At 39.9% G+C, this 24,185-nt stretch overlaps 1 protein-coding gene across 4 annotated transcripts in view; it reads right to left on the reverse strand.

Moving 5' to 3' along the window:
- Positions 1-7,924: 7,924 nt before the first annotated feature.
- DGKH (diacylglycerol kinase eta) overlaps positions 7,925-24,185 on the reverse strand; it is a 271,946-nt gene continuing 255,685 nt past the window's right edge. For 3 of the 4 annotated variants that reach the window (XM_075852284.1, XM_075852283.1, XM_075852282.1), the window contains 2 exons: positions 21,391-21,521; positions 7,925-14,900 (listed from right to left, as the gene is read on the reverse strand). In XM_075852284.1, coding sequence (XP_075708399.1) covers positions 14,811-14,900; positions 21,391-21,521 — 221 coding nt within the window. In that variant the 3' untranslated portion in view covers positions 7,925-14,810. The remainder of the gene's footprint in view (positions 14,901-21,390; positions 21,522-24,185) is intronic. The other variant, XM_075852285.1, reaches the window with a different exon arrangement.

The following is a 24,185-nucleotide window of genomic DNA, read 5'->3' on the forward strand; positions in this document are numbered from 1 at the left end:
TGGTGGAATTGTTAATTGACTTAAACAACAAATCGCTTGACAATATGGATAGCAATTTGGAGGTAATTCAATCACGACTCAAGTCAGAAATGTCAAAAGAAAGTCTTGAGAACTTCAATATGCAATTGGATCAACAATGCACTTTATGGGAAAAAGAGATGGAGTCCGCTAAGACCAAAAACTCATTCGAGATAATAATGATTACGCTCAAAAAAAGATGTATCGTTGGAATCGGAAAACAACTCATGTGAACAGAAGTCGTTCCTCATCTATGTCATCAAGTAGTGATCATCATGAAATGACTCTACGTAGCACTGGTTCAATATATGCCACCACTAGACAAAAGCGGAAGGCAAATTACAACAATTCAGTATATCCTAAGAAAAGGACCAATAAGGGAATTGAACATAATTCCAGACATTAGAATAGTAGCTCTGGCCCGGGACAACAAGACATGAAGGGAATCAATTTGTCTAAACACCTTTTGACCAGCAGTGATATTTCTCTGTTGGAGAAAGGTCTAACATTTTCTCCTGCATCCCCCTTTGATCTTTTTTCGGCAGTGAAAGATTTGCAATTATTTGGGAGACATTGATTTTTTTTAAAAAAAATGGTATTTTAAGGAGGAAGATAATGTCTTTATAAGAGCAGAAGAAAGAGAGACATTGAGAGTTTTGGAAGAATTGTACAATCAGGATGAATCCATACCTGTAGGTAAGATACCAGATTGTATCAGGATTAAATCCACTAAGTTTCCTCCTCTGTCTACTTGTCCTGCGGTGGACCTTTTTGTGAAACTGGTTTCCGATGAATGGAACACCATACCAAACAAGATTAAAAATGACAACTTAAACAATGTCTGAGAGGGAGAGTTTAGCAAAAATTAGATCATGGGATGATGTAGTAGTAAAACCTGCTGACAAGGGGGGCAACGTGGTGGTATGGCCACGGTTAAGAAATACTTCTTGCTACAGAAAGCTCACCTTCAATCCCTTGTTGTCCTTTAGGTTGGAACTAGTTCAGATCTTACAGGAGGCCATGGATGGTGGGATTATTTCGAAACCCGAGGGACGCTTTAAATGTAATGGAACCAATAATACACAAGGATGCAAATAATCCGCCAGGTTGGCCTATTATATCAGGCACCGGGGAGTTTGACTGAGAGAATATGTAGATGGATAGATTTCCATCTTAAACCATTGGTAGAATGTCTTCCATCCTACCTTCGTGACTCAGCGGATTTATTGCTGAATATTGAAGGAAATCATCTGGATTCTGACCATATTTTGGTAACATGTGACGTTGAGTCCTTATATACTAGCATTCAACATAGGGACGGTCTACATGCAGTGGCAAATTTCTTATTAATGAGCAATATTGAGAAAGAGGTCTCTCAACTCATTCAGTCCCTATTGGATTTCGTCCTTAAACATAATTTCTTTACTTTCAATGGCTCCTTTTTCCTATAGCTCCAGGGGACGGCGATGGGGGCAGCACGCGCTCCCTCCTATGCCAATTTGTTCTCGGGGCTATGGGAAAGGGATCTTTTTCTGTCAGATCATGGATAGTCAATGAGCCGGGTCCTCTTTTGGGCCCGTTTCATCGACGACATTTTCATGATCTGGCAGGTAACTCCAGATTAATTATTGTCATTCATTAAAACAATGAACCAGAACTCGCTTAACATCAAGCTTACTTGCAAGTGGAGTCATCATAGTATTGACTTTTTGGATATTTTGATTAAAAGGGATTCTAATGGTTTTTTACAGACCGATCTCCATCATATGGAAACGACGACCAATTCGCTATTGCATGCGACTTCTTCACATCCCCGACATACAATTGAGGCAATCCCAATTTGACAATTTTTACGTGTCAAAAAGATCTGCTCAACCCCGGAGGATTTCAAATTTCAATCCAATGAGCTAAAAGATAGGTTTATTCAAAGAGGGTATAGTCATCGTAACATCCGTAAGGCGCATCATCGAGCGCAAAATACCTCTCGAGAACTTCTTCAAATTACCCCTAAAAAAATAGCGCAAAGCAAAGGTGAGATCTGTAACGACATTTAACTCCCGTTGGGCAGAGATGCGTGACATAGTGTAAATATTGTCCGGTGTTGTTGACCGATCCAACGTTACAAAAAGTGTTACCTAATTATCCTGCTATGGCACATCGCAGTGCACATAATCTGCGTGATACCATAGTACATAGTTATTTGACACCAACTAAATCCGGTAAAATGTTTGGCACAAAAGGCCCCAAATGGGGATGTAGAGCATGTGGGGATTGTTTGAGTTGTCGTAATATTGAGCGCTCGGAGTCTTTTGTTGACTCAAGCGGTACCAATCAATTTAAAACTTGCTGACCAATTACCTGTAATACAAAGGGTGTTATCTACTATGCGACATGCTCATGCCCTAAAATTTATATTCAATAGAAATATTTGCCTGCCGGCAAAAGGCCCTTTTTAACAACTACAAGCAAGATAAAATAACAAATTTTTATTAGGCTATTATAGCAAAGACACACTACATAGAGATTAAAAGTTATGTTCACTGCTGATAGTAACCAGCATAGTACAATGTGTGCCAGTAGCAAGATTCAAAGTGTCAGCGGCTGCAGCATGCTGCACTCTGACCAAGGTCAAAGTCAGTATCAGAGATCAGCAGTAACAAGTTAAAATTTCAAAAGAGCCCCCCCCCCCCCGACATGTTTCACTGCAGCGTCTTCAGGGGTATCGGGGCTAATGATCATCATTAATTTTAACAGAGCTTTTTCAGCTGACGCATTGGCACTCAATTGGTCCGGCTCCATTCAAATAGAACTTGTCTGTTGTTTAACACCCCCAGACGAAAGCATTTGCGCCGAAACACGCGTTTGGGTGGACTCTGGCTGTGTTCCCTCCCGTATCTACCATGGGTATGATCTATCTGGTTTGATATGTTGTGTTAAACTCTGCAGATGATTGTTTTTCCTTCAGCTTTTATTGACCATATATTTGCCTAAACCTATGTCAACGATGTACATGGTTTACTAATATCATTATATACACTTGCTGTGTTTATATAGCACTTTGCTGCATTTATATTTGGTCATCACATTACCCTCATGCCCTCTTTTGGGCTGCATTTGCATTTATACTCTTTTGAAGGCCTGCTATGGATCCAAATCTGTACTCTGTATTTATTTAGTAGCTACACAGTCTCTTGTCCCGTTTTTAATTATGGTTTATGGATTCCTCATTTTAATCTATTGTCTATTGTTCTTTATCATGCATTTTAATAAAGTATTTTTCTATTTTCATTATTTCTTGTGTCTTGCGAGCATCTATTTTCTCTAGGTTATATATATTCAGTTTTTGATGCTTTTTGGGTATACACCCTTGAATCAGCCCTTATAGATTGCATAACTTTTATTTTTCATGTTTTATATGTTTGGGCCATATTGATTCATGCTGCTTTTTCGGTTAGGTATATTGCAATGGATGTGTAGTACTTTTTCAGTGTACTGCCATATATATGGAGTATAAATGCTTATATATATATATATATATATATATATATTAGTGTACGGTCTCATTTCACGGTTTCTGGATGCAAAGCACCATTGTCATGTATTTACGCCGTTTTACTTTGGAAGATGTTGGTATATATATATATATATTTTATTTTTTTCCGAAAGGCGGGAATGTGCCTTTTTCTGGAGGCCCAAAAGAAACAGTGCTCCATAATATGTAACCGATTTACAGATCCTGCTTATGGTAGATTCCTTCTATTTAAGTAGTATCAATCTTTTAGGTATATTCAAGTACGTTATTGCTTTATTAGTCTTGCGTCTTGAGACTTCCAGTGGAATACTTTACTGTTTTAAGGTGGGAAAGTCTTTTTCATCATTTTCATACCAAGACAATATCCAGATGCAAACAAACACAGGGCTCATTCCATACAGTAAATGTATTATGTTTATTCAAGAGGGAAGATCTTAACTGAGTGCCAAACAAAGGCGGCAGCTCAATTGTGTACAACAATAAAACAACCATTTCCTCCATCAATTTACAAAAATACATATCTCAGTGACTTCCATACAATAATAATAAATAGGTTATGATGCATCCAACAAAAAGGCACAGAAAACTGGTCACTTAGTAGTCATAAAAATTGCTAACTAGGTTTACAAAGCCACCCAATATATTTGTACAGGGGAATGTAACATTATATTCCAAAGGTTTAACCACAAAACATTGTTTCATTGTATGCAATAAATACCTTAAATTTGTATACAGTACATTAAAAAATAAAAACTGTGCCATTGTAAACAGTATGTAAACAAACAAAACTCATGTTATTTTTAACATTGTATCTACGTAAAACCAAAAAGTTACACTTTATGCTTTATTTCTCTGTTGGCAAATTTGGTTGGCAGTGGCGCAATGGTCAGCAACCATTTATCAGGAATTTTGGTTTTCTATTAGGTGTATGGAATAGCAGTGCCAGTGGGTTGGTGGGGTGCTCATGAGCTTAGTTAATAAGGATTTTCAGTTCTATTACAGATCTATAACAACGTGGGAGCAGTTTACACTAGTAAGGACATTATCTTGTTCATTGAGGGATACTTTATCCCATGATACACCCAGACTAAAGGGCCTGTGTGTGGTATTGCAGCTCAGCTACATTCACTTCAATAGAACGGACCTGCAATACCATGTACAACCTATTGACCGGTGTGACACGGTTTCTGGAAGATATCTGCCATGTTTTTATAATCCTTTAACCCTTCACCCCATACAGGGTTTATTATATTAAATACATCAGGGCGGAGTATATTCACATGCTCAATTCTCCACTATAAAACTACGTGTACAACTTATGAGCAGAGAAGAATAAGCTATGAGCTAATGAGAACTTTGGTAAAAGCTTTCAGCACTGATTCTTGTGTACAGTGAAGGAAGAGTAAGTTCATTGACGTCTGTGAAATTCCTTCTTAGGCTTGTTGCGATCATTTATTACCAACGTCCATAGATATGCATTCAAAAATGACAATTCAATAGACCTGAGTTGTCTACATTTACCCTTCACTTTTATTGTAGAGCAACTTTGTGTGGGAAAAGTTAGTCTACCCATTTGAACAGACACCATACAACAGCAGAAATCTGGATCTATTTGGAAATTATTATTTGGTTTTTATTTATTGTAAGCACTTGGTAAAGGGATTTTCCACAAGGAGAAAAAAAAACCCTGACATGTCGAATTTTATCAGCAACGGTCCAGGGCAATTTTTCCATTGCTACTTTCATTTCAATTGAGAGTGACCCTTTATGTAGTGGTGAAACCTCAGGTTGTTTAATACATATATAGTAGTTTATAACTTAAAAAGGAGATAATACTGTGATCACAAATACATTTTAAAAGTTGTTGGCCAAGTCTGGGCAGTCTCAACAGAATTTGATGACCCCGTCCCCACCAAATGCTATTGGTTACCAAATAAAAAATCTCAGACCATGCCAAAAGTGGCCTCTTCTGTGTATAAGTAAGGCCTCATGCAAACAGCAAAACCATGTGCACCAAGCCTGTATGGCAGCACTCCGTATCGTGGAGCTGTAGCACTATGTGCCACCGTATGGTGCCTATGTAGGGTACCTTATTCTCCCCTAGAAGTAAATACCTCTGTAATACGGCATCCAGACCCAACAGTAACTGGCTGCCCTAATATTCTGCAGTGCTTCAGTTAGGGTATGTTCACACGGCCTATTTTCGGGCCGTAAACGCCCGAAAAATCGGAAGCAGATTGCCTCCAAACATCTGCCCATTGATTTCAACGGGAAAAACAGCGTTCTGTTCTAAGGGGCCGTTTTTTTACGTGTCCGTTTTGAAAAACGGCCGCATAACAAAACGGCCGCGAAAAAGAAGTGCAGGTCACTTCTTGGGATGTTTTTGGAGCAGTTTTTCATAGACTCTATAGAAAACCGCTCCAAAAACGTCCGAAAATCGCGAGTGGCTTAAAAACCGTCCGAAAATCAGGAGCGGTTTTCCCTTAAAAACAGCTCCGTATTTTCAGACGTTTTTGAGTTTGCATGTGAACATACCCTTATAGTTAAAAATTATCCTCTTTAGATATTCAATACTATCAACACTGCTTTTTTGTTTTTTTATTAAAGTCATTAATAAAAAAAAGAAAACAAAGAAAAAAGAAAACTTCTATGCACTTAACGTTTCAACAGTCTTTAAAAATTCTAGGAAGCTCTAATCACAGGAGAAAATTTGCATATAGGAAGTTTTTTTTTTTATCGTGGAAATGTTTTTTGTTGCAATATTTAAAAAGACAAAGGCAAATCTACTTACCTTGCTATTCACAATGCGACCAGGGCACATTTTTTTAGATATATATTAGTGTAGATGTAAATGGAATCCACAAGCTACTCTGGAATTTTTTTTTTACCCAAGTTGGCAGTTAACCATCCATTGTAAATCGTGCCTCTGTGGTAAAAAAAAATGTTAAGCTTGCCATAGGGGCACAGGTAATTTGGCTATGGAAACAAAATTATAGATTCCAATGAGAAATCTTGGCCATTGGTTAAAAATGTATTAAATGTGTTCGTGAACTTATTTTGGCAGATGATCATGATCACAATCACTTCATGTATTAAGGGTCTTGGTATTTGGCAGATAAGAGGTCACCATGAATGTTGCTATGACTGGAATGATTTACTTATCTTGTATGGAGTTACAGCCTGCATCATAGTTCAGAGCAGTATTCACAATTCTGCTGGTTTGTTTGGAATCAGTTGACAAAATTGTTGACAGACATATCCCTCACAGCTTAGTTTATATAATACAGTGGAAATGTTCGTTTTTCCTACATCAGATTACTGCTCTACGCTGGTAGGAAGATGACATCCCAGAAAATCACATCGTTGAAAACTTTAACTTGTTGGCAGCTATAGAATTGTAAATGCAGCTCTAAACTATAATACAGACTGTAACTCAGGATCAGCACTACAAGTAATACAATGTATTTACAAAAAGTTACACAAGTTTATATGTAGATTCATCCTATATATAAAAACTGTAAAATACCGTAGTGACATAGGCTTTAAAGGCAAGACTTCCATAATAAGAGAGGTCTGTGTCTTCACTATTACCCACTGAATGTCTTTTTCTTATACAGTACATTAGATGAATAAAACAAAGCTGATAGAATTAGAAAGTTTTTTGAACATTAAATAAAAAAGGTTACCGGAAAAAGTGTGCCACAGAGCAAATGGTTAATACAAACCTATAAAAAATATTCTCTAGGGAAGATTAAATGCTTCCAGACGATTAGGAGTTACAGATCCCACAATATGGGTTTTGGGCCTATCATGTGAGGTTATACTGTAGGTGAGCAAAAATGATTAGTCTATAAAACTCTACTACAAAAACATAGAAATACCTTATTTTTAGGTAGGCCACATAATGAATTATCTACAGCTGCCATTTTTTCTTTAAAGGGAGTCAGTCAGGACTTTTGTCTCTCCACACTGCTAACACCACTAGATAGGTGTAGGGGAGACAAGTTTGAGCATACCTACTGTATTGTCGGTGTTCTGACTGAAAGAAATATTCTTTCCGCTATATCCGCTCTCCTCTGCTCCTGAGAGACGCCTTTTGGATTGCACAGCATATGGAGTCTGAGAACCATAGGGGAGAGGTTACAACAGGAAACTGGACTCTTCACATTTGGCGCATGAGGAATAAAGGGTAACTAAAGTTTCAAAAAACTTCTGACATGTCATAAGTTTAGATCGGTGGGGGTCCCAGCACTGGGAACCCCAATGATCGATAAAACAAAGAGAAGCCCTGAACCGCTTAGTTTCTGATCGGCTTTTCTCGGAAAGCTGAACAGTTGGTTTACGGACTTATAGACTTTCTACTGAGCCCATACACCAACTGCTCGGCTTTCCGCAAAAATCCGATCAGAAACTAAATGGCTCAGCGCCTCTGCCGCTTTGTTTTAGTGATCGGCGGGGGTCTCAGCGCTCAGACCTCCACCGATCAAAACTTCTCACATCATTATGAATGTCAGAAGTTTTTTTTTAAGTAAAGTTAGCCTTTAAAGTTTAATTTCCATAGGGTTGCTTTCAACCAGAACACTGCCATAGGTATGCTTGAAGTTTTGTCCCCCCTAACCCTATCTAGTGGTGTTAGGGAAACTAAAGTTTTGAGAGACTCCCTTTAAATATCTCCCATGTGCTAAGGAATTTAGGGTTTTCCTACTTTCTTTCTTATGGACTCTACAGTTTTTGACAAAAAATATCTGGATCCTGCATGGACCGAATATACAGAAATGCTAGCTAATACGTGTTACATTATCTTTCCCCTTTTAGACGAGCCGATAGGTAATTATTAAAATGTAGGAATATCAGTAAAAATACAGATTTTAAGAGGCAGTGTTCATGTGAAGGCACTATTGAGGCGACTAGCAGGTTCTTGGTAAACAACAGGTTGATGTTGTAAGTGCCGACATTAGATGTGGTAGAGCAGAGTTTGTCATTTGGAAAACTCATTGAGATGTTCTGATGTGTTTTATCTGTGATTACATAGGACTGTAGGCAAACCTACTGCATCAATGAACAAACAATGCATCACAAAATGAATTATTCTCAGCAAATGATGGTTCTTTATTGAACATACTAACAAAATTAGAATATCGTCAGTTTCTGAGAAGCCAGTTCAAAAGTGACATCTAATATGCACTTCATATTGGTCGCCTTTGCGGCAAGTGGCTGCCACAACAAAACTGCAGAAATGTTGCGTTTAGTTACAATCTCTAGGAAGGCCATAGCACAGGATTAGATAAACCGTGTATAGGATTTGCGTGACCGGGCCTTTCCATTTACAATAAATCTGCAATTAAAGGGTGTACAGCATTAGAAAAACATGACAGCTTTCTTCCAAGAACAGTGTCACAGCTGTCCACAGGTTGTGTGTGGTATTGCAGCTCAGCCCCACTCTTTCAATTCAGTTGAGCTACAATACCAAACATAACCTGTGGACAGGTGTGACCCTTTTTTTTTTTTGAAGAAAGCAGTCATGTTTCTCTAATACTGTACAACTCTAGTGACAAAGTTTAGAGGAAAATGAAAAGACTGCATGGCAAACAGCTATTAACCCTAACACACAAGCAGGCTTCACTAAAATGACTAGTGATATTCATAATGATGTATGGAAAAGACTGCAGGTAAGGGCCATTCACTATTCTACGGTAACTATGGTAAGCCAGATGCATGAGTGGTACATAAAGTAACTCTATGGCCAAAACATATACCTAGTGCAAAGCATGAGAGGGCGGTGCTTGACACAAGGTTTATTGGCGTACATTGATTCCCTGTGTCATGCCCCACCCTCTATGCTTGTGCTGTTATATAAATAATACTTTGTTTCGTCTGGAGTGTTCCTTTAGAATAAGAACACCTTTGCAAGGAGTAGAATTAATGGCAGTATTCTAGCTGTAATAGCAACCACAAGACCTGATGAAGTAAGGAGTCGTGGCATTTGCCAAATTCAATCCAGGCTTCTTTATTAGGTTAGTCTTCCCTTATCCATGGCACCACCCTGCGTTGTGCCAACTGAACAGCTTTATTTATTTTTAATAGCAAAACTATTTTAGATTTTTACACAGTTCCTCAGTTCAGCTTTCACACGGAAGCATGGGTGCACTACTTTGCAGATTTTGACTCACACAAGGCCCACTTGTACGGTACAGAAATGGCTCTGTTAACACTGAATTAAAGGAACACCCTGGGAAGTGTGAGGAGAGATTCAGGCATACAACTCGCACAACGTGCCAATATTAATAAATCTCCCCCACAATGTTATGTCTAGTGCAAGGCCTGAGAGCGCGGAGCATGAGCCAGGGATTGTCTTGGATGTTCTTTAAAGGCCCGGTGTCATGCGCTCCCCACCATCAAACCCTGTACTTGGCATTTATTGGAGATTTATTAATATTGGCACACTGCGCAAGTGGTGCGCTTGTATCTTTTCTTCAAGTAGCAATTCCCACATTCATCACTTTTTGAGAAGTGTGGTGAGGGCCAAACACATTAGGCAGGATCTAGCATGGTCTTTCACCACTTTTATAATAATCTTTTAGAATAGCGGCAGAGACGGTTAGTGAAGGAGTTGCACTCTGTGCGACTCTGAAGTATTGAATACTTTTCCCGACAGTAGCACGTGTTGGTAAAAGTTTGCGGAGGGGCTTCATAAGGCTTTTCAGAATGAGGTCATAAAAACATTGATCTGCCAAAATTGTATCAGTTCTGCATTGAGTGTTCCATTTTGGAATTTATTACATGCTAAACGGTCAAAGAACAAAAAAAGCCTTATCCAAGGGATGCAGCAATTAGACCTGTAAGTGTCCCGAAGGCTGCCTCACTAACGTAGCGGTAAAGCCGGGCTGCCCAAGTAATTTATGTTGTTGCAATGGGAATTGCAGGAATAATTGACAATAAGTCAGTCTTATACAAAATAATGATATAATAATACATGGTAGAGAATCAATGTGCAATAGTGAAGGCACCCCTGGAACTAGGTACTCCGATATGAACGCCTTTAGAAGTAAAATGAAGCTTTGTAATGGCAGCATTGGATATTTGCGAGTCTAAGGCCTCATGCACACGACCGTAGCCATGTGCACGGTCGGGATTTTCGGGTCGGCCAGCCACGGAATGTCAGCCGCGGGCTGTGCACATGGCCGCGGCCATTATTTTCAATGAGCCCGGACGCCAGAACACGGCCGTAATAAGGTTTGCCCGTTTTTTTCTGCGGTCCGGGCTCCGGGGCCATGCACGGACCGTGGAAAATACGGTCATGTGCATGGCCCCATGGGAATTAATGGGGCCGCAATTCTCCTGTGGAATTTCGGGGGAATTGCGGCCGCAAAAGAACGTTCGTGTGCATGGGGCCCTAGGCATAATGCTGTAGGCCATATTCACACTGAGTTTTTGTGCAGGCAGATTGCTTCATGAATTTTGATGCAGATTTTGACCTGCCTACAAATTCTTGCTGCGATTTTCGCTGTTTTTTAGCTGCAACCATTGAGCGTTGCGGGCAAAAAAATCGCTGCAAAACCTGCTTTCTCTGCCACCCATTGATTTCAATGGGAGATTAGACGTGGAGCCATGGCAAAAAGGAGCATGCCTCCGGAAAATAAACTGCCTACGCCTTCCATTGAAATCAATGGGAGGTGGTGTCGGACTTTTTTTTTGCCGCGGATTCCGACATGGTTTACGCGTCACAATCAACGTAAAAAAAAAAACAAAGAACTGTGTGAAGAGGGCCTTACAGAAGACTTTATAAAAAGAGCCTGCAGGAAGAAGAAGCAGTTTAGACAAATACATGACAAAATCACCGCAAGCGTTTAGAATAAATACCAGCAAATTCATATTTAGTGAGGCAATATTAATTTATAGTAAAATGGATAAAAGCAAAATGCTCACATCTCTTAACACTGAAAATTTACATCCAAGTTTAAAAAAGTCAATATTACTTAAACAGTTTCATAAAACTTTATATATGTCGATACAGTGCTGAAACATTTATACAAATATGCAGATCAACTGCATACGGTGAGAGATTTCAAACAGATACAGTATTAAAGTAGTGCACTGGTAACCCCGGTATTCTAGGCTTTGTGTGATAAGTTACTCCACAAAAACATAACATGCGCTTCATTAAAGTAGAAATATTGCACATCGAAGCTTGTCCTGCCTTTCCAGAAAACAGGGATGTTGGAATACGAAAAATCAGCCATAATGGAGGGGACGAAACGTCCAAAATCTGAATGTAAATGTGTAAGCCGTTTACTGACAATATGCTGAACATTGGGAGGGGGGGGGGGGGGCTGGGAATTTGTAACCTTCAAATGTTTCCTTTTTCTTGATAAGCATTTTGTACTGTAAATGTCCACAACGCTTTCTGTGACTGTTTAACCACCGATGACCATTCCTGACAGCACCAAACTTTGTATCCACGATTGGGATAATATTTACCGCAATGACTAAATGGTTTGAAAATACTGTACAATGGTGTACCCCTCCAGATGCCTGGACTCTTAGGCTTCCCTTGGCAGTGTTACAGCGATCACTTAAAGTGCACTTGTTGCCCACACAAATGAGACATCTTTTAGTGGACAGAACGTTTCCTAAGGCGGCAGCTAAGAAAATGCACAGGTTTTAAAGTCCTCACTAATGCATTAAATGTAATAATCTAAAAAAATAAAATACACCATGGACGCCGTGTACAAAATAGTCACCTCAAAGGCAGATACTGCCATTCAGCCGATGGATTGAGTGACAGTCCAAATAGTCCACAGGGAGATTGCCAATTTGTAAATTTAGTATTTCCCTCATACATGGAGGTGACCATATAAGATAGAGTCCAGTATTTGACAAATACCTAGTGCATATCACCTCAGGGTATAATGGTGTGGTTGCTAGAAAACCCACACACCCGCCTGTTCTGTTCACAAAGCGGTTATACTGAATGATAAAGCGTTGTACACACGTAGCAGATTTTGATTCCTTTTTTGTGAACGCAAAAAACAGAAAACAGAATTGGACTTTTAGGCCTTCCTTTATATATTTATTCTGTTTAGGTTCCGTTCCTGGTTTTGGCTTCAAAAATTACATGCAAAATCTTCAGTTTGTGAACAAGGCCTAAAGCTTTTATACTATCTGACATATTGTTATTTTAGACAAAATACCTGATATTGCAATGTTTGTGGCTAGCTGAAAGGATGGGAATTTGTAAGCTGGCATCAATTCTTGATCTGTTAACTGGCATACACCATTAGGTGTCATTAGCAAATACCAAGGCATACTAGTTACCTGGCTTCTGGGATTTGTCCAGCCCTGATCTAAATTATATAGAAAATCTTATAAAGAAAAAGACTGAAATCAGACCAGACGTTAAAGGGGCTCTCCAATACTCCAGTAACCAGATCTGTCAGGCATATATCCTGTGTAGGTCCCAGGTCCGTACCTGCATACGGCATATCTGCATGGGACACATCCTCCAAGACCCGTTTGGCACTTTCACATCATCTATTTCCTCTGCAGAAATGTACAAATCTGCATAGGACGTTTTCTAGGATACATGGAACATATACAGGGGCAGCTAGAATCTGCAATACTCAAGAACATTACTTGTACAGCAAGTATCAAGCAACTGTAAACAGCAACAATTATCTGTCGTCATCCTTAGAAAGCACGCAACCAGCATTAAATGGATTTTAACAGGCTAAAGCAACAAATTAAATATTCTTATTCTATGTAAGGGCCTGTCCACACGTAGCGGAATTGCTGCTTTTTTTCCATCCGAAATTGTGGATTGAAAATATGCAGCAGAATACAGTAGCAGCAAATTGGGTGAGATTTAACAAATCTCATCCACACGCTGCGTAAATATTCAGAGCAGAAATTGACGTGCGGTTAATAATTTTCGTACCGCATGTCAATTCCTGTTGTCGGAAAGTGGACTGAATTGCTGCCTTTTTCAGAGGAGATGTCACCATCTCCCAGCATTGAGAAAAACGCAGCAAAATACGCACCATTTTCTGAGGTAAAAAAATGCAGGAAATGGTGAGAGTTTTTGCCGCAGCAGAAAGTCTGCTACTTTAGACGGAATTGCTGCAGAAATTCCGTTACGTGTGGACGAGCCCTAAAAGGTATAGAAATTGTGTGATAAATAAATGATTAGGCACTCGGGCCTTTTCCGTGGATATAAGAATTGTATATGCTACCATAAAGCTGGTGGGAAGACCACCATCATTGTATACTATTGCTACATTGAGAATTATGACCCTAGGACTGCTGCTAAACTCACCAATAGTTCAACTATCTATAACTAAAATGGCATAAGGCATTGGAAATTCAATAGTCCCCATGGATTTCCAAGATAAATTATTTTGTGAGGTAACCATCTTTGCAGAATGAAAATTTGTAATAACCTAATTCTATCAGTATCAATTACTAAACAATATTTACTAGCTAGAATAAATATGTAGGACATACATAATGCACATGTTTTCTTAGGATACATAGCACATAGGCTACATGTTCACATCCACAATTCCCCCGGCCACTGAACATAGTCATGCAAAAATATACAACAACTAATAGAAAAGTGCCTTGATCCAACAGACACATCAGTAGTAATAAATTAATCCATATTAAAATCAATATAAAAGTTGTTCAAGTTTTTTTTTTGTTTTTTTTTACATTTTTGTATCAGATATGTCATGCAACCGAAATACAATTTCAACAGGTACTCCATGCATTTTAGATTGCATCCACTTTATATAAAGTGATTTTCAAACTCCTTGGCCAGTGAATGCGCGGTACCTGAGGCAGCGTGAACCAAGACTACCCATATAGGCTTGGCCCAAGTGCATTTTTGCCTCCCTTGTTATTTGGAAGTCCGGGCCTCATACAAGCTAGCGTGTTGACTTTTTGCCATAAAATGATATGTTGTCACATAATGCAGATGGCAGCTTAACTACTGTGCCAACTCAACCCAATGTGGCTTTTGTCAGCCAGCAGTCTCTTGGGAGTCAGGTAAGCCATATATTTCAAGTGCAGATCCAAACTTTACCCAAAAGTTTTTTTTTTCTAATTTTGGCACAAACTGTTAACTCAAAACCAAGCTTCAGACATTTCCTCTCCAGCTGTATACAACCTCTTACTCAAACAGTAAACTAAACCCACACAGTGCCTTGAAACCACATGAGCCACTGTCCAAGTCTCGCTTCATGCAGGGACACCAGCAGCGCCTTCACACCTCAGAAAAAGACGTATTTTTGCCGAGCTCCTTAATTCCCTGTAGAATTCGCTTCATATGACCCACTTTCATTATCCCCAGATCCTGCAAGGAAAACCAAAAAAAATGTTATCCCAAATACCATGCCATTACAAACTAGGGACTGGTAATAGCTTTAAATACATTAAAGTGTATCCCCACCATAGAAGGTTATGGCATATCACTAGGGCGTGCCATCACATCCTGATCGGTGTGGGGTCCAACTGCGGCAACCTCCATGGGTCCTCAGAAATAAGGAGCCACAATACTAGTTAAAGGGGTATTTCAATCTTTAAAAATTGTGTGCAAATGGTTAACCTGCAGTAAAATGTATCACTGATGTACTGTCTATAGGTGAAATGTCTGGTCAGTCTCACATGCAGTCAGGTGACCATGCTCTTAATGTGTTTATGTTGTATATGGAACACGTGGTCATCCCCCTCAGTATGAGACATCAGGTCTCTTTTCTACACTGCCCACTGGCTCTCCCCGTTTCCTCCCTGTGTTTCTCATACTTGGCAGCAGATCGTGCAGAGTCCGCGAGCAGCAGAGCAGGGTCTCAATGAGAGGGGAGGAATCATGGGAACAGTAGTCCTTTTTATGCTAATTCTGCCCATAGAAGCCCTGGCAGGATCAAAACAAAGATGCTGTGCAGAGCTGGACAAGATAATGAAAACTGATTACATACTTTTAAGCTATGTTGGCATCATCTGGTGAGCATTCAGACAAATATAGGTACTTTTCTGTTTTTTTCATATGCTCAGAAAACCCATTTAAGCTCTGCAGCTCCTTTACACACTTTTTTTGCACTTTGACGCTCCTGGCCACTCACTGCAAAGGGATCTTCAACACCGCCCCATTCGCTTCAGTGGAGTTGCGTTGCAGTTTCCAAGCACAGAGAGTGGCTGGGAGCACCGCTATGCAGAAGAAATCCCGAAAGGACCTTAGATCCTATGTTTTCTGTAAACTGGAGGTCGAATCCTCACTGATCAGAATATTATGGCATATTCTAGCAATATGCAAAAACATTTTAAGATAGGAATACCCCTTTAAGGAACAATGAATAATGTTAGTTAAGCTCTGTAAGGCCCTGTTCACACAGGTTTTTTTTGCAGGCAAAATCTGCCTCAAAATTCCTTTCTGTGCCGCGTTTTTTGGCTCCGGCCAGGGAGCGCTGCAGGCAAAAAACGCAGCAAAAACGCTTTCTCTGCCTCTTATTTCTTAAACGGGAGGTCAGAGACGGAACTGGCTGTTTTTCGGCACGGTTTCCAATGCAGTTTCCACGTCAAAAACGGCACCAAAAATCTCCATGTGAACTAGCCCTAAAGGGGGTTTAACACAGCAGTTTTTCATGCAGTTTTTTGAGCCAAAGCCAGAAGTAGATTCAAAAGGAATGGGAAATATAAAGGAAGAACTCCTTCCTGCTGGATCCACTTCTGGCTTTCGCTCAAAATACTACATAAAAACTGTAGTGCCTTTTTCAAAAAAAGCGGTGTGTGAAACCATCCTAATGGTATCCTGGAACACTGAATCAATAAGACAGGAGAGGATGCTCAACCCAGTAATACATGTAATAGGCAAACAAATTATCTCGTTTAATAGATTTCCTTTTTGACCACATTTAAGAAATGAGCAGCCTGGACTTTGTATTGTATAAAAGACAGCATAACATTATTTCCATTTTAGTACATTTGCATGACAAACTGTGTCCATGGGTATGTGTCAAGGTGATGGAACAATGCAAATTAATGGTGACGATAGATCAGTCAATGGATACAAAAATGGTACTGAACGATGAAACATTATAAAGTTACAGAACGCTAATAAAATACAAACGTGTTATGGTAAAGAAATGGTTATTACAGCTAACAAATAAGTAGAAAACATGATTTAATCCAATATCCAAACAATAAAATAGTTGGAGAACTTTGAAAAATGACTTGGAAAATTTCCAGCCATTCCGGGAAACGCATAATCCCAGTTACGTCAACAAAGCTACAGCAACACAGTGCAAGAAGATCAGTGTAAAGTCTATGTTGAGCTTTGGTGGACCTGCATTGATAAACCAGAAAGTAAGGCTCTGTTCAGACCTTGTTTTTTTTAAAAAAATTTTGGTGTACATGCCGGGATATGCTCCTGACGTATATGCAGAATGAACGAACATAAAATCGCGCTGTGGATATATAAATCTGCAGTATGTTCATTATGGATACGGATTCCAATCCGTAGCAGAAATCAGCTTCAGCTGTAGATTCCTGCTGTGAATTAACTTCAAAATCCACAGCGGATTAGTCTAGTGAAAATCCTGTCTGTGCAAACAATTATTTAACATTTCCGCCAGTCAGTCTGTCCAGTGTAGTGTAGTGTACATACTGCCACCGGATAGTCTGTCCACAGTCTAGTGTTAATGGTGCCACCAGTCTAACAGCCAAGTGTAAACGATGCCATCGGACAGTCTATCCAATCTAGTGTAGTTTAATGTAAATGCTGCAGCCGGTCAGTCTGTCCAGTCTAGTCTAGTCTAGTGTAAATGCGGTCGACGATCAGTCTGTGATGTCCAGTGTAAATGCTGCCGCTGGTCAGTCTGTCTAGTCTAAATCCAGTCTAGTGTAGACTGTATAGTCTAGTGACATATGCCATAAGCGATGACAAAAAACATACAGAAAAGGTAGAACTGCCCTCTTATCCCAGAAGGGTTAAGAATGTGCTGAGCTTTCTTACAGGCAGGCAGCGGATTACCCTGCGGAGTCTTGCATAGGGGACGCTTTGCTGGGTCAAAATCAGACCACAATAAGTCGACCAATTAAACCATGACCTGGATAATAGTTCAGAACCTTCAGGCCAAAGCAAGATGGGGATCCAAAAGAAAGGAAATGTATAAACAAAAGACTGATGTATCTTTTTGTTGTGTGTGTTCACGCCAGTGTTTGGCACAAAAAACCAAGCCAATACCTACACCAAAAACGGTGCCTTAGGGCTTATTCAGAGGAAAGTGTGGAAACTCGGGCGTTGACCCCATGCGGGTCCCGCTTTCACGGATCCTCAGACTTGAGTCTATAAAGGGATTCGTGAAAAAGGAAGAAAATAGGACGTTCTATTTTTCAACGAACCCTTCACACGGTCCGTTGAAACAACGGCCATGTGGACGGCCCCATTGAAATACATGTATTTTACGTTCGTCTGAATAAGCCCTTACTTTTATATTCAATCTCAGGCAGCTACTTCCCTGCCTATACTTGAAGGGAAAGCGACGGTTTGTGAAAACAAAATACTTAGCACATATGTGGATCATATATAGGTATAATGCCTATTATATAAATCAAATACAGTAGGGAGCTTGCGGCGGATCCCCATAATTAATGGAAAAAAAAATAGTAAAAAAAAAAATCTGCCATAATATAGTGCATGGCGATCTCTTTCTAACAAAACTACAACCAGCCCTGTATCTTACATGGATCCAGCCTTCTCTCAATTTATTTCTCTGCTAGATTTTCTTTAGGCTGGTACCTCAGGAACGTGTCCTTTCTGCTGAAGCTTCATCCTCTCCCTGTCATAGCATAAATAGGCAGATCATTCTATTTCACTACCTCTGCCTCCTGTCTAGGAGAAGCTTTATAAATGCCTCCATTACATGTCTTTTTAGAGGGAGAGCCCAGCCTTATATAACTCAAGAAGAGGGAGAGCCTGCAGCTTACACACAGTGAGAGGATGAGCAGGAGAGTGGAGAGCTCAATGCTGTAAATAAGCAGTGCTGTATGCAGACTCTGTCTTTATCTAAGCAAACTGCTGCCTCTCCTGTGTGTTTCTTTCTGTGCGAGTTTCCATCCACACTACAAGTGGTGTTTCTGACAAGGCTTCTTCTTACGGACAAGAAGAGATGATATTTTCTATTGGCTGCTGGTGGCAGTTGCAGAGTGGAACTGAGCATGTGCGTCATCCCTCATTCAGCTCAGTAGAAAGACATGCACAAAACAAATATATTTTTAATGCGGAATTACATATTACTGGGACAACCCCTTAATGCATTGTTCTTTCTTTACATAAGAAAGCAAACGGTGGAGCTTAACTTTAATATTGGAAGTTTATTTCATTTGAAATGTTGACTTTAATTTTGAACTACACAGACAAAATCATCTATTCAGGAAGAATTTCAGGTAAACGCTATCAAATTTTCGAACCCATCACACCTAAATACTAAACCTGGCTACTAAGCGGTCTGACATGAGATTTTTGTTGGCGCAATCAATCTCATGTCTACAGTGATTGCAGACCTTTAACCACACCTTTCACCAGTTAAACAGTGCCAGATGTGTTATTCCCACCATAGAAATGACATGCCTATTTAGCTGTAGCTGTTGGGCTATGCTCACATGAGCCTTAATGGGTCCATCTGGGTTTCTAATAGCCTTTCCTTAAATTTCGACAGCACGAAGAGCACAGTCTTCAGCGCTATTATTGCCACCAAAAATACCATAACCCCAACAGAATTCAGACCTCATTATAGTCAATGAGGTTTGTGAGAATTTGCAGGTATCTATTTGAAAACAGATCGGATAGCCGTCATGGCTTAGTTCTAAACAGAAGCCATGACGCTAGTGTGGACGCAGACTTTTTAAAAGGTTTATATTAATCTATGTCAGACATAGCGGTTTGAAAAAAATAAATAAAATTACTGTGGACCTAGCCAATTTTGGATCCATCTGTCATTTTGAATAGATAGAATAAGAGCCTGCGCTTTTGACATACGTTAGTCGGGTAGGTTACAATATACACAGGGCAAAAACATGGTGTGAACAGAGCTTGAGAAAGCATTTCTAGCAAGCAGTGTGACTCAAATGATTTTGGCATCAGTCAACCCATGCCATTACCCAACTTAAAGAGGCTCTGTCACCAGATTTTGCAACCCCTATCTGCTATTGCAGCAGATAGGCGCTGCAATGTAGATTACAGTAACGGTTTTATTTTTAAAAAAACGAGCATTTTTGGCCAAGTTATGGCCATTTTTGTATTTATGCAAATGAGGCTTGCAAAAGTACAACTGGGCGTGTTGAAAAGTAAAAGTACAACTGGGCGTGTTGAAAAGTAAAAGTACAACTGGGCGTGTATTATGTGCGTACATCGGGGCGTGTTTACTACTTTTACTAGCTGGGCGTTCTGATGAGAAGTATCATCCACTTCTCTTCAGAACGCCCAGCTTCTGGCAGTGCAGATCTGTGACGTCACTCACAGGTCCTGCATCGTGTCGGCCACATCGGCACCAGAGGCTACAGTTGATTCTGCAGCAGCATCAGCGTTTGCAGGTAAGTAGCTACATCGATTTACCTGCAAACGCCGATGCTGCTGCAGAATCATCTGTAGCCTCTGGTGCCGATGTGTCCTCGCTCGTCTGACACGATGCAGGACCTGGGGAAGTGACGTCACAGCGTGATCTCTCGAGAACACGGCTGTGTCTGCACTGCCAGAAGCTGGGCGTTCTGAAGAGAAGTGGATGACACTTCTATACACAACGCCCAGCTAGTAAAAGTAGTAAACACGCCCCGATGTACGCACATAATACACGCCCACTTGGACTTTTACTTTTAAACACACCCACTTGGACTTTTGCAAGCCTCATTTGCATAACTACAAAAATGGTCAGAACTTGGCCAAAAATGCTCGTTTTTTAAAAATAAAAACGTTACTGTAATCTACATTGCAGCGCCGATCTGCTGCAATAGCAGATAGGGGTTGCAAAATCTGGTGACAGAGCCTCTTTAAATAATCCTATTTTTCTTAATAGAAGTTAAGAAAGATGACCTCTTTAACGGTCAGACACAAGAATAATGGACTGATTTTGTTCTGGGGATCTGCAGGGGTATGGGGGAGTTCTATTATTGGGGGGGGGGTAGTTTTTTGTTTCTTTATTTAAGCCCTCTGGAGGCTCCACATTAGCCAGAAAGCTATTTATGGAGTGCAGTTGCTCCCTTGAATTCAGTGTCACCAATGCACTTGGGTTAGCAGTACTGAAAAATTAAAAGAAAATTTGACATATAATAGTTCTGTGCCACAACAGGCCAGAAATCGTAACCCCAGCATTATGAGATGAAGAACATGAATAAAAAACCAAATAAATGTAAAAACATGATACATAATGAAACACGATGGATACATTAGTTGATGACGGAGAATTTTGCCACATTTCAAAAATGAAAACACTGCAATAAAAAAACACGAACATGATTTTTCACCTTCCACACTGATCCCACTTTATCTAAAATTTTTCAACTATATTTTAATCAAGGATTTTTTTATTGTATATTTATTTAGCTCGGTTATGAATTTATTATACAGTACGAAAGCTGCGTTCATGGTACCAGTAATGCTGATGTTGTAGGCTGCAATGGCAGTGTAACACACAGGGAGTGCGGGCCACGGAACAGTGCAGATTAGTTTACAGAGAGATTGTCATTTAAGCCAAGCTACAAGCACATCACAAGAAGGGGACAGGAAAGAGGTTTAATTCCCACAAGAAGGAAAAATCTTAAGAGAGCGGAAAAAGTAGCACAAAAGGAAATACCTTAAGATCCCGCCTTTCCAGATGCACTAGCTCTGAACCTCGGATGTCATGACGGATGAAGATTTCTTTGTACTCTCCCAAACTGAGCAGATCGAGCCAAGCTGCAACTTCATCTGTGCCCCATTTTTGAACTACCAAAGTTAAGAGCAAAACCCCCTTAATTTGTACATGCAAAAATGCATAACAAGCATAGGTTAGGCCAAAGAGTGGAAAACAGAAATGCAGTGCTAGCAAAGGGAAAAGAGAAAAGGTATCAAGTCAACAGACCTAACGGTTTGATTCTTGTGCATGCAGGTAAAAATCAACAGTAAATCAGACAGACGTCTGTACAAGGACTGGGTTTGTTGCGTTGCAGCCGTGCTTTCAGCGTCATCTCTCACCAATGCAAGTTGTTAACGAATAGTAATCCATCCGTGAACTACAAAGAATTTGCTCTACAGGTTAGGATCAGTGGTGCAAGGTACAAATGCTGCCAGGAAGAATAGCCTCGTACAAAGTCAACTGAGCGGGTGCCTGTATACAGCTCAGAGACGCACTTCTGACATAACTTATCCATACACAAGTCACAGTATTACTGGCATGAGCCGAGATAAAGCATTTAATGTAAGAAGATCTTAGACTGTCTGTTTAGTAGAAGATTGTACTTTTAAATAGGTTGCATTTTTAACCCTTACCTTATGATACATCATGATAAAAAATTTAAATGCAAGCCACATTCAGATAAGTTGAGATCTCTGCAACAAACCTGCCGCATGTAAATTCCCCTTAGGGTGCAGTCACACACGTTGGATTTTATTGCAAAGTTTCTGCGACGAAAAGTCAGTTCCATTTATCTGAATGGGGATGTTTCTGCAGCAGGTGCATGGATTTCTGCAAGTTTCTTTCAGATAAATGGGACGGAAATTTATGAACCAAAATCTGCTGTGTGTGACTGCACCCTTAAGGTGTTCCCCAGCTAGCCCACAGCTGTTGCCTAACAGACTCAAGGCAAGTAAGATCTGTTTTTGGGGTGGCCCAAGAGGATCTGAATTTGTAAAAGTCCAATGCAATTGCTCTACCTGGTTTCTTATTTTGTATATTTTTGTACTAAATTGGCAATGTTGAATTTTTTTTAGGATTAGATATAAAATAACAGAAGAGGGCTGATTATATCTCCGTTATGACTTCTTCTATTAATATATAATTTGTACTCTTTTTAATATGAAATAGCTGAGATTACTAACTTAGTTGTGTGACTACAGAAAATAATTAATGGATATTCTCTCTACTCTCACAGTATATATATATATACACACTAGTCCTTCTCAATGAATTAGAATATCATCAAAAAGTTAATTTATTTCAGTAATTCAATTCAAAAAGTGAAACTCCTATATCATATAGATTCATTACACACAGTGATCCATTTCCAGCATTTTTTTTCTTTTAATGTTGATGATTATGGAACAGTTATTCAAAACCCAAATGTGGTCTTTAAGAATATTAGATTATATAAGCCCAATTTTAAAAATGATTTTTAATACCGAAATGTTGTCCTACTGAAAAGTATGTCCAGTATATGCGCTCAATACTGGGTCGGGGCTCCTTTTGCATGAATTACTGCATCAATGCGACGTGGCATGGAGGCGATCAGCCTGTGGCACTGCTGAGGTGTTATGGAAGCCCAGGTTGCTTTGATAGCGGCCTTCAGCTCGTCTGCATTGTTGGGTCTGGTGTCTCATCTTCCTCTTGACAAATTAGGTCAGGCGAGTTTGCTGGCCAATCAAGCGCAGTGATACTGTGGTTAGTAAACCAGGTATTGGTACTATTGGCAGTGTGGGCAGGTGCCAAGTCCTGCTGGAAAATGAAATCAGCATCTCCATAAAGCTTGTCAGCAGAGGGAAGCATGAAGTGCTCGAAAATTTCCTTGTAGACTCAGGGCTTGATATAACACAGTGGACCAAGACTGCTGCTCAGTGGTCCAAAGTCCTGTTTTCGGATGAAAGTAAATTTTGCATTTCATATGGAAATCTCGGTCCCAGAGTCTGGAGGAAGAGTGGAGAGGCATCAATCAAAGTTGCTTGCAGTCCAGTGTGAAGTTTCCACAGTCAGTGATGGTTTGGGCAGCCATGTCATCTGCTGGTGTTGGTCCACTGTTCCTTAAATGGGTTTTCAACCTTCTGACAACTGATGACCTATCCACTGGATAGGTCATCAGTACATGATCTTTGGGGGGCCGACACCCAAACCCACACAGTGGACCAACACCAGCAGATGACATGGACCCCCCAAACCATCACTGACTGTGGAAACTTCACACTGGACCGCAAGCAACTTGGATTGATGTCTCTCCACTCTTCCTCCAGATTCTGGGACCGAGATTTCCCAATGAAATGCTAAATTTACTTTCATTTGAAAACAGGACTTTGGACCACTGAGCAGCAGTGTTGGTCCACTGTGTTATATCAAGTCCAGAGTCAGCACAGCCGTCTACAAAATTTTACAGCACTCCATGCTTCCCTCTGCTTGTAAAGCTTTATGGAGATGCGGATTTCATTTTCCAGCAGGACTTGGCCTACATTTCGGTATTAAAAATCATTTTTTAAATTGGGCTTATATAATATTCAAATTTTCTGAGACACTACATTTTGGGTTTTCATTAACTGTTCATCAACATTAAAAGAAAAAAATGCTGGAAATAGATCACTCTGTGTGTAATGAATCTATATGATAAGAGTTTCACTATTTGCATTGAATTACTGAAATAAATTAACTTTTTGATGATATTCGAATTCATTGAGAGGGACTAATTACAT

Source organism: Rhinoderma darwinii, chromosome 2 (assembly GCF_050947455.1).
Source record: "Rhinoderma darwinii isolate aRhiDar2 chromosome 2, aRhiDar2.hap1, whole genome shotgun sequence".
NCBI lineage: Eukaryota > Metazoa > Chordata > Amphibia > Anura > Rhinodermatidae > Rhinoderma > Rhinoderma darwinii.